Source organism: Oratosquilla oratoria, chromosome 6 (genome assembly GCF_046742065.1).
Source record: "Oratosquilla oratoria isolate Oo_2021 chromosome 6, ASM4674206v1, whole genome shotgun sequence".
NCBI classification, from domain to species: Eukaryota; Metazoa; Arthropoda; class Malacostraca; order Stomatopoda; family Squillidae; genus Oratosquilla; species Oratosquilla oratoria.
This window is the reverse complement of record NC_134782.1, coordinates 83,783,171-83,795,575: the sequence shown is the minus strand read 5'-3', so window position 1 is coordinate 83,795,575 and position 12,405 is coordinate 83,783,171. Positions and strand designations below refer to the sequence as shown.

Below are 12,405 nucleotides of genomic sequence, written 5' to 3'. Positions count from 1 at the left end.
ATAACAAGAAACTAGCCAGCTACGATGTCACCTCTTTATATACTCGAGTATCAATAAAAGGCGCTCTAAATGCTGTTGAACGAGTAGTAAATAATTTGAAAAATGAAGATCTACCCGTCCCCAAAAAAGATTACCTCGAATTAATCTCCCTTTGTGTAAGCTTTCACTTTTAATAATATCGAATACAGACAACATTCTGGCCTCGCCATGGGTAGTCCCCTTTCTGCAGTATTAGCAAATTTATACATGGAAATACTCGAAACAGAAGAATACATGACTATAATGGGTAGGAATAGTAAATGGTTTAGGTATGTTGATGATATACTCGTAATTGTACCTAAAGATACAGACATTAACAACAAACTCAGGAGATTAAACAGTGTAAATGAAAATATACAATTTACTGCAGAAAATGAAAATAACGGAAAATTACCTTTCTTAGACACAATTATCCATAGAATAGATAAAAATGTGAAATTTTCAGTATACCGAAAACCCACCAATAAAGAAGACTATATTCACTTCTACTCAGGACATGATGACAGAACCAAAACAGGTATTATAATAGGTTTCTTCCTCAGAGCATTTCGTATATGCAGTAAAGAATTTCTAGATCATGAATTACAACATATTACTGAGACTTTCATAAAACTCAAATATCCAAAAGGTCTCTTATGTAGGTTAAAAAAGAAAGCCAAAGAAATAATTAACAAAAGTAAAGATAAAAATAAAAATAAGAATGAAACCAGATATATCACAGTACCAAACTCTAATGTCAATTCATACCTAGACACTTTTCTCCTAAAAGCGGGCATCAAAATAGCCAGGACGTCAGGTAGCAAAGTAGGACATTTGATAACACGTAGCGACAATAATCCCACTAACGAAAACAGCGTTGTTTATAAAATCCCGTGTAAAAGATGTCCCTCTTCATATTTTGGTGAATCTGGTCGCGGACTTAATAAAAGGATAAATGAACATAAAAATTACGTAAAAGCCCATAGGACATCTAACTCCATAGTAATGCATGTGGATAAACATGGTCACCTTCCAGACTGGAACAACGCAACCATATTAAACAAAGGATCATCCAAGAAACTAAGGAAGACAATTGAGGCAGCTTATATCAACACTAATAACAACATTAACCATAGAGAAGGCTTTATATGTTTAGCAAAAGCCACAAGCTTATTAGTAACAAAAGAATACACAAATAAAATAGCAAGCTCTCCGAAGCGTCCCGTAAGATGACCCGTCCGTGTATAAAACATCCTGTTACGTTTGAGTTGTTAGCTTTGTGATCAAGACCCTGCGGGTCGAAACGTTAAGGCGTAAATTCTCCCATATCTCCTCATCAACTTCTTTCACTTTCAATCTTATATGTGTATATATATATATATGTATATATATATATATATATATATATATACATATATATAAATATATATATATACATATATATAAATAAATATATACACATATATATGTATATATATATGTATATATATGTATATATATATATATATATATGTGTGTGTGTGTGTGTGTGTTTGTGTGTGTGTGTGTGTGTGTACTTGTATGTATATACAGGTAGTTCTCGTTATATGCGGGGGTTCCGTTCCGCGGACCCCCCGCATATAACGAATTCGCATATATCGAACTATTGAACCTATGGGAAAAAGGGGGATACGTTCTCAACTCGGTTTTTTTTTTTTTTTTTTTTTTTTTTTTTTTTTTTACATATTTTATTTTGGCAAAGGGCTTACATACTGCATTACACATACATTAACACTCTCTGACATGTAAGTATTAACCTCGGGAAAAGACGCTACCGTAAACATCACTTATTTCGCCAAGCGTATTTTCTTCAGCTGTTTGAAAAATCAGTCTGTTTACAATTCACATTTCAGACTGCTTGCTACGCTTAAAGGTCAGATATCAACAGATATACCATTCGCTAAAAATCATCGTATTGCTCGAAAAAGTACTTTTTAAAAGCATACAAATAAAGTTTTTACCTATTACAGAAGAATTTATTCAGAAAATTCACTTTTAATTGCGCCTCGCATACCACTTTTCCGAAGTCTAGATATTCAGAATAACAATATTGTTTGTTTGGCAACTGTGACGTCACGAACGCGGAATTCCCCGAACCTTTCCCGAAGCGCACGGGCGGAATGTTTCGAATAGCAGACGACGCAATGAAATGAAGACAAAGCTGTTTTTTGCCAAATTTGATAAGATGTAGATGGTGGAATTATATAGAATACTGTCAGTATGTTTTTTTATGTACATTAAACTGTAAATACAAAAAGTTATGGAAGTCTTGATATCTGACCTTTATAGTTCGCCTTTCTGTCCACTGATCCAGTCGGCGTAGTCCGCCGAAATCAGGCTTCACATGCTAGGGAGATACAGCCTAGAGACCAACAGTATGTGGCATGCTTACAATGATATGCCGATAGGGGGTAATCTCCGGTCGCGGCTGTTTTCGATCCGGGCCATCTCCCGTACTTTTGTGACAACCAAGACAAACCCACATGGCACTTGGGCAAGAGTTGGTGGGGATCCAGGGCGTGTCCACACATCGGTGAGCCATAGCTCCGCACCTCTGGGGGCTTCCTATTGCTCCGAGATCTCCTGTATTGTTAGCGTGGGTTCGCAAGGCATCCAGTTACCGTGCGAAGTCACGGGGATGCCCAACAGGAGTCTTGGTGATGGAGGGCTTATATTTTGGCGGGAAAGACTTATGCAAAGCTGTTCCTTTTTCAGAACTAGACTAGCCAGCGGTGGTAACTGAAACCGAGAAGGTATGCGAAGCAATACCTTAACACGAATACGGATCATTGTTCAGCTGTGTTTCTTCTTTGCGGTAGCGGGTTTTACAGTTAATTTCACGAATATTACAACATTCCTTTCGCCTTTAGACAGATACAAATTTGATGGTGAGATTCTTATTACGAACATATTTACGGAATTGTTTAAAGATGACGGTTGGTTGGACATGAACAGTAAGTTATAATGATTTTGCCTATTCCATATCGGGTGCAATCTAATTTTCATTCTGGCTGCCACCAGGCTATTTTATTAATCTAGGTGGCATTTCCCCAGTAGCGAAGGTATTTAGTTTTGACATAACAAGAATTTTTCATTCGTTTTACAAGCGATAGCGGATGAGAACTTGAGCGAGTAGAAACTCTGAGAATTATGTAACCCCTTCACTACTAAGTAATTACCTGGAAGATGAATAAAACCTTGCCTGTATCCAAAATAAAATGAAACGTGACACCCGGTACAAAAGAAGTTAAACATAAGAATGGGGGAGACTCCAAGAGACCATAAGGCTTACAATAGGCAGTTCCATATCCCTTACCACCTGTCATCCCTATCCATAAAGTTAGCTCATCTTTTCTTAGAACGACCAATTGTTTCAGCGCCCACTACTGCATGGTTACTAAGTCTATTTCATTTGTTAACCACTCTGTTGGTAAACCAGTTCTTGCCTGCTTCCTTCTTAAACTTAAATTTGTCCAATTTAAAAAAGGACCTGCAGAAGAAGAAACGCTTATTCTTTCTGATGCCTTCCACGATATTCTTGTTCATCTGTTGAAGTGTTTCTTGAACTTTCCATGTTCAATTCCCTCTCAACATTGTACAGCCGTGGACAGAATTTTTAAAACGTCTCAAAGATTTTGTTATTCAAATATAGCTATCGTTGGTTATTCGGTTTTTTGTACACAGTATTCACCTAAGGGTAAAAAAATAGCTATTGGAAATATATCAAATGCTCGTCATTGAAACTGCATGTTGGTCCAAGAATTCTGACAACGATTCTACCACCAGGTTTAGTACCATACTAACCTGGTAACCCCCACGCCCCGCCACCTTTCTAATTTAAATTCAGTAACCCTATGTCCCGCCTCCTGTCTAATTTAAATTCAGTAACCCCCACGCCCCTCCCCCTGTCTAATCTAAATTCAGTTTTAGTTTCCTGTAAAACGAGGAAGTGGAATGGATGTGAATAAACGCTTGAATTCTATGGATTCTTTTTGTTTTCAACAGGACAACATTCGAGTACAAAACTATTTGTCTGTCGTCATATTGTCACACATTTTTGTTTGTATGAAATAATTACCAAAAATATATATTTTTATTCATTATTTGATATCCATTAGGAGCACTAAGATACCAAGAATACCTAATCTATTACCAGTGGAGATTAACTGCTATTTATAGTTTAATTTAGATATATTAGTTAACCCGTTTGTGTCATCGTTTCATGCAGCATTCTAGAAATTTTTTTTCTTTCTAAAATCCACCAAATGATTTTCTTTGAATGACAGAACTCCGGGCGAAAATGCAATAAGGTTATATTGCTTAAACTATCTGTGCTCATGATGTATTTTAGACGTTTCATTCTAGTTGCATCACCATCATCAATTGGGGGCATAGGCCAGGTAGCGTGTGGCTTCACTCACACGCTAGTCGCCACTGTCTCTCCGAGCATGCTCCCGTGAGGTCACCCTTCCCACAGCCATTAATTCTGTGGGCATCTCCTTCATTTCTCCGTCGAAGATTGTCTCTGTTATTCAGCCCATTGGCACCTTTACTTGATTCTTAGGTAAAATTCCAGAGTCACGCAATCACGGATATTTGACATGAAACTTACGGTGTCCAATAGCTCCCTATATTCTGGCAGCCGCTAGGCGATTTTATTCAGCTGAGGAAAACCCTTATAGACATCAAAAGAGTGAAATACATTTCAATATCTTAGCGTCTATAGTAATTGGGTATGAATTGTGTGATGGCTGAGTGGATTAGAGCACCAACGGTTGGAGATCGATTCGAATTCCGTTTGAGGCAATGCGTGACGCCACTAAAGGCATTGATGCCAGTTTAATCCGGTAATTTGTTAAATATGAGAGTATCATTGTAAACTCCTATTATAGATGCCAAAGTTCTAAGTGACCATTTATTTTGTTTTTGCTTTCTGATCAGTGTGCATTCGCTAAGTGTATTGGTGACATTTTTCAAACATTGGATGTATTGCTCCACCGAGGGGTACGTAGACTTTCGAAAAGTCTTGGTTCCCACCAGGATATTCTGTTTAGTTGTATGTAACAGTTCGGAAACCAAGGGATTATATTTATGTCAGTTAAACTCTCTTAGACTGGATGTTGTACGTGATCAGGTTTTAGTAACGGAGACGTTAGGAAAAAATTACTTTGAGTTGGAAAAGTATACTCGCCACAGTGCCGTCTTACGCATGTCAGGATTCACTTTTTTTCTATCACAGGTAGTGGTAATCGTCTGTTTATATGTGGGCCGGTGTGTCCTATATTTACACGTCTAATTGGCCAGTGGAGTCATGCGCCATTACAAATTTGACCAATCAAAACTCAGCTTTAATTCAGATATTTACACGACAGAAAACTATGCCTGCTATTTTTTGTTAGAAGTGAGTGGGAGTATACTTCTGTATTTCGCCCTTAGTTTTTTTTTGTGTGAATTGGTCAATATTTGCACATTTCTAGTGAATGACAAGTGTTATAGAAATATGCTAAGTAATATGTATACTCCCATTCCAAAATTTAAAAACATGGCTGGCAGAATTACGACGATTCTAGGCACTTCTCAATTCCTTGAAATTCTATAGAAAAACAAAGTTATTGATAATGAAGTGTATGACAATGATATTCAAGGAGACAGATAACCAAATAATAATGAATCTCCGACTGCGTGTTGTGATAATAACGGGTGGTTAGTGGCACATACATTTGTCTTCCTGTAGATTGATAATACATTTATAACTTATGCTTCGTCAATTTCAGTTTTATTTTTGTGTGCATCAATAATTTGAAAATTTTGCTGCTTTAAAGATGACCCGTTTCTTTGTCGACTTTAGATAATGTTATGCATCGTTATTATAAAAAAAAAAAAAAAAAACAGGGCCAACAGGGTGATGGCCTCTGCGAGACAAACGTGAAACCCGTGAACCACCTCCATATAAAAGTGCACCCTAAGGGGCTGGCATTTGATCCCTGGACCGGGTCCAAGAACTCTACATCAACTTTACATTCAATTACCCCACCTTTGACTACTCTCCTCCTGCAACTGCACTATATACCGCAGACTTAGAAACAACCCCACGTAAAATTCCAGAACCACGCAAGCACGGATGTTATGTTGTCCAACAGAATTCCATTGAAAAAATGGTTTTTCAAATAAGAAAAAGTTTGCATGATATCGGAACAGAACCCAATCCTACACTAACACAACACAGACAGCAATCCAAAATTCCTTCTAAAGAGATCTATGAAAGGACCCAAGTATCGTTGCCGGTCAGTATGGGGTTACGGGCATCCGGTCAGTGAAATTCGAGACAAAATTTTCTTGTACAAACAATCTTATAATTCTGATGCACACAACCTCAAGGATATTACTGTGTCCCTTTCCGAAATCTATTCTCGTGGGCGCCACCTGTGCATAGATAGTGTTCCAAGTGCAAGAAATACGTTTACAGTGATCTAATGGACATAAAAGTGTTGCAACAACACATACAGAACCAAACATGTCCTTTTCAGCGAGCATCAATACACCAGGTCACCCTAACTGAACTTTACCTGACCTGACCTAAACTAGCCTGACCAAGCCTAACCTCAACACTCCAACGTCAACCAGTGAATACAAAGATGACGTCTTCGGCCTCAGTTATAACTCTTCTGACGTAAGTCCCCTGCCTCATTTATTTTTTTCTTTCGTTTAAGTAATTCATAACATTCTATTTCACTATTACTCTTGCCTGTTATCAGGCAATGTTATTCAATTGAAAGAGCCCTTCTATTCCGTAGCATCTATCTCAACCTGCATTTTATGATAATTTTTTTTGTTACCGACCCTATTTAATGTGCCAGATGCATCAGCATAAACTAATCGGTTTTATTCTAAGATCACGTTTTTTTTCATTTCTGTATTTGAAATATCTATTTTACCTATGGAATGATTCCGTCAGGTTATATCAAGCTAGGAGTTATTGCTTGCTTGATTCTGGAATTTTACTGACTATTCGTAGCTGTTCCTTTCGCTTTACCCCGAGTAGCGCCTTCACACCATTGTTGTGAAGAGTTTGGTTCTCGATTAACTATTTCCCTACTATCTGTCAACAGATGCTTTTATTCAATGATTAGCCCTCTCTCTGCTACTGTCGCTATATTCTGACTGTCGCAAAGTGATTTTTATTAAACGAAAGAAGGAAGTGTTTTAGACTATCCAAAGTTGTTCCACCTGTAGCGAACTACGGTTCGTTTTATGTAAAGAAAGCGCCAGCTGGTATCCTGAAGAAACCAGCTGGTACCTCCGGGACCAGATGGCGTCAATGCGGATGATGGAAAAGAGGACGACGATGCGTTTGCGTGTTGGGGCGGTGCAGTGCTCCGACACTTGGGAACGTTCACGCGCGGCATTGTTAGTCGTGCGACTGTTGTCACAATGAATTAGAAAGAATCGTAATGGCAAGACAAGCCGATTAGAGACATTTCGGGAAATAGATAAATTAATAAGTAGACGTTTAAATTACATACGTAAAAATATGCAGATATACAGGTAAATAAACACGCATACATACAGTATATATATATATATATATATATATATATATGTGTGTGTGTGTGTGTATGTTAGTATACAGCAAAGGAGCAACGCTCGTTGGGGCTTGTCTCCTATCCTTTATTATTATTATTATACCTAGCCTCAAATTCGTATAGTTCCAACTTGACCTATGTTCTTGATTTCCGTTTATCATATTTAGATTTCAACTCATGTATTGTTTGAGCTTAGCTTATATCACCTCCTAAGCTATTCCAAATATTTATGCATCTATTTGGAAAAAAAATTCTTCATATCCTTTAGTGTGTGTGTGTTTACCTAGTTGTATTTTGCGGGAAGGGAAGCTATGCTCGTGATGTCCCGCCTTTGTATCTCGCAGTCCCTAGTTTGCTTTTAAACTCACGAATGGTTTTTGCACATACTATTTCATTGTCCAGTTTGTTCCAAGTGTGTGTGTGCTCGCGCGTGCGTAACATGAATATTTTGTGAGATGCTTCGGGCCTTTCTTGCATGAGATCCGTAGCCACCAGGTATCTGGCAACGATCCATCATGAGGTGGCCCATTAAGTCAGTCAGGGAATAAGTTTTGTTAAAAGTGATTATTTTATTGCCCCCCCTCCCTTGTCTTCAGCCTGGCACTGTGTATCGGGGGCACATGGCGTCTCTCCATACCGATTCTGTGTTGATGAGGCATCAATGATGGCTAATCAGCTATACATTCATGTATATCTTTGGATGTAACACCAAGGACAATGATTTAACGATTTTTGTTTTTTATGCTTTTAAAAATATAACATCAGTGACGGGTAGGATGGACTTTAGTGTAGAATTGCTTGCCATTGACTGTCATCATCATCAACATCAATTGGGGACACGCTAGGTAGCGCGTTGCTTCACTCACAGGGTTGTCTCCACAAGAGACAACCCGCGATGGAAGCCCACACCTGTCGAGAGTTGTTAGTGGTGGAAAGGGTGGCTGCATGGGAGCTTGCTCGGAGAGACCCACGTGGGGACCAGCGCCGGAGTGTGAGTGAAGCGACTGAGTGTCGATGATGTAATAAACGAGATAGCGAGAATGTAACCCAAGACACTAAAGTTAGAGGAGCTACAGTGGAGTTCCACAGTACCGCACTACATTTCCAAGTGCCTTGGCAAACTCACTTTTAACTCCATTATCATACAAGGGACTAAATCCTGTTTTGCTTTATTCACTTCCTCCTAACTATTGTCAGGCAGTTTTATTCAGCTGGAGAATGGACCCGGTGTAAAACGGGTTTCATCTCCGGCGAGACTTACCCATAACTAAATAGAATTGCTGGCCAGTAACTAGACCGTGATTTTTCTCGACTCTAGAATGTACTGCACTTTGGCGCTGACTCTCCTCCCCTACTAGAAATGGAAGGATGGATTGATTATTTACGAGAGTTCATTCCAATACTTTAGAGTCAATTCTAGAGGGAAGAGTATTTACATTTCCATAAATTGTTTGTGTAAATATTCTGAATGGAACGGTGTATAGTCTCACACAAAAGAATCTTCCGAACCTGCGATCTTGTCTCGAGGCAACACCCTGGTCTGGTGGCAGGATGGAAAAAATGACGGCTTCTAGTGTTGATTTTAGGCAAAAGATTAACACACACACACACACACACACACACACGACTCGATGGCACAGTGGTAGCGTTCGCGGCCGCCACCACGGCTGAAATAATTTCAGTATCGCTACGCTGCGAGTCGTTACTCCAACTCTCGTGGGCGGGAAGTTGGGTGTCTTTATTACGTGTAAGATCACAACATTATTCATAGATCGGTCATATATGAGCTCTGACCTCTCTTCCGGGAGGAAATAAGCTGTCGATCAGAGTCCAACACGTGATCCAAGACCATGGTGAATCACACACATACACACACACATGTTGCGTTACACAAAGATAATCGTTCTCGTTTTTTAAACCCAGATAAAGAGTCGAAATAAAATAGAATAATAATTCCCTCGAAGACCTTATCAATTTAACTCATTCGTGTTTTAATTTTCTGTGAGAAAGAAGACTGCATAAATTTAGAATGGCGTAATTAATTCCCTACCCAAAAATAGTCCTTCTTAAATCCCGGAATCTTGTGATGAGACTCTCCAATTTGGTAGAGGAGGTCGAAGAAAAAGTCGACGTTTTCCATTGCTTTGATGCCTTCGTCGATGGAATTCATGACGATGGTGGCATGTTCGGCCAACTCGAGCGACTCCGCCTGTTCGTCTCGGGTCCGAAGCTCACGGAACTTGTCGAACAAGCTCAGGAGTTCGGAGTGTTCCTCAAACAGTCTGCAAAGAAAAAGAAAAAATCTATCAGGCAGAAGAAAGAGGCTCCTCCGAGGTCAAATAGTCACCTTCACTATTTTACTAGAATCAATTGTGCATATGTATTTCTCTCTTTGGTAACATATTTCCTGCAAACAGATAAATTCCTTCATATAATCTTGGTATTGATTTAATTATAAATATCAGACTAGTTGTCTTAATAACTCATAATACTATCTGCAATGGACTTATATATAGAACACCTCATCCTCCCTACCTACATACGTCTACATACATGCCCCCCACACACACACAGCTTGTTACCAATCAGTTGCATGCAGTGCTCTTTAATGTCTACTTCATTGAGCACTCTGATGCAATTCAATTAACTATGAAAAAATATTTAAAAAACATGATATAGTTATTATATTTGTAGGATAATAAAACAACGATTAGCATATTCTATGTAAAACGAATTTGAGGTATTGTTAGGTTGGGATTTTGTCTTCAGGCTTAAATTTCCCACTGCAATTTTGTCCGACACACGTTGGGGAATTTTTGCATTGAATAGAACAGTGATAGGAAACGCGAGCACAAGGGGATCAATTACCTGAGATGATAAAGTGGGCAAATATCCATTTAGGAGGGACATAAATACCAACGGACATGAAAATCAACTGCTGGCTTGGCAGGAGCGCAACGGGCCAAAGTGTGTAATTTTTTTTTTTAGCATTTCTTTAGCAAAAGATGATTTGGTACAGATAAAAAAAAACACGAAGAAGTCAAGATGACGTGTTAAGGACCTGTGTGTGTATGTATGTGTAAACAAAGCTAGCATTACTTGATGGTTCGTTGGTGATTGGAGTAAAAAATCACTATGGAAGGCAAAAATATTTATTATACAGAAATGATTATCAAATGGCAATAAAATAACGCACACAAGATATAAATTACTCAGTAGATAGATTATTCAATAAAAGTATATTCCAATAATATCACTGAGGCAGGCAATGCAACATAACTTGGGGACAACATAACTTAACATATAGGAGTATTTCCCATGGCAATAGGTGAGCGGGTTTATGTAAATGATAACGAATAAACACATGCTATACAACAAAACCAGACTAAAAGAAAAAAGATACACCTTAGAGTAGAATTTGATTGTACAATTGAATAGGATACTGAAGATAAACGCGAGGCACGTAACTGCGGCCGAAGCATTCACCTTTACCCCTAACCACTTGGAGTAGCAGTGACCATTTGCTCCAACAATTGATCAAGGGAAACTTCGGCCGACTCCTACCAGCGTAGGCTCCTCACCTTCAACAATCGGCATAGGTTCGAACGAAAGATTCTAGTAACATCAACTGCGGCGAAAGGATCTGCAGATGTTGATCGAGCAGGTGAAGGATATACCTTAAATCCTTCTCCATACGAGCGATGCACTTTTGCTGTGGATCGGAAGCTCCTAGTGTGACGGCTAATCGCCGCCGGACCTCGACCTGCAGTGCGGCAGATTCAGACGCATCGTACCGGAGTTCACTTATGATGCCTTCAATCGCTGACGTATCATCTCTGGGCGTCGAGGTACGTGGGGTACAGTCACACGGCGCCGACGTGTCCAACAATGAAGTGTGGTCCGATACGGTTGGTGTACGCGGTAGCGATGCCAAGGCACTTTTCGTTGTTAAGTTGGCCGGATCACACGTTTGACAAGTCAAGGTACCTATTGTTACGGTGCACGGAGTGCGTATTGGTAAACTGTTAGACGGACACTTTTGTGAGTTAGAGGTATTTTGGGGTAAACTGCTGGAGGCACACTTTTGGGATTTCAAAGTATTTTTAGTTAAACTGCCCGAAGCACACTTTTTCGGCGTTTTCAATGCACTCCACGTGGCCCATCTCCGTGACACAGGAGTTTTTGCTACCGAAGAGTCAGTTGCATCGACCCGCGCTGTCCACTTTGTTGACATGGGACTTCGTGGTCGAAACATTCTTAGAGGCGCCATCGTACTCGCTAACGAAGAGTTACCACTTGCAGCCACGGGACTGTACACTGCTCAAATGGCTCGTCGTCGGTGGCAAACCCGAACCGCTGGTAAGATATCTCAGGTCATTACGGTAGGTCAGGTTAGAGGGTACGTTACCGGCTCTTCTTGATTTGGCAAGGTCATTCCGGGTCAGCGCGCGCCCACAATTAGGTGACGACGGTGAAGAAATGACCAGTGGATTACGACAAGGAGGGGATGGGTTGAGGTGCTTGCCTCGGGTAACCAAGGCTAATCCCAGGGTTATTTGCCATTCGCAGGCATGGCAAGGGCTTCTTGTGGCGGCTTGACCCCCCAATTCCTTCCATGATGTAATACTTCACCCTATACTATACAACGTATTATGGAAGACTGCAGTGTATACTACTACGCAAGCCAACGATAAGAAATATACTCGCCAAGGAATATGGGGGGAAAACCCCGTTCCAGTCATGTCATGTTCGTCAGGGAGACGAA

At 39.8% G+C, this 12,405-nt stretch overlaps 1 protein-coding gene across 1 annotated transcript in view; it reads right to left on the bottom strand.

Annotated features, from left to right (window-relative positions):
* Positions 1 to 11,910, bottom strand: part of LOC143026130 (uncharacterized) — a 57,494-nt gene extending 45,584 nt beyond the window's left edge. Inside the window, exons 1-2 of the mRNA XM_076186134.1 lie at positions 11,318 to 11,910; positions 9,691 to 9,943 (exon numbers count right to left, since the gene is read on the bottom strand). Of these exons, the coding sequence (XP_076042249.1) occupies positions 9,691 to 9,943; positions 11,318 to 11,910 (846 nt within the window). The remainder of the gene's footprint in view (positions 1 to 9,690; positions 9,944 to 11,317) is intronic.
* Between the last annotated feature and the right edge of the window lie 495 nt (positions 11,911 to 12,405).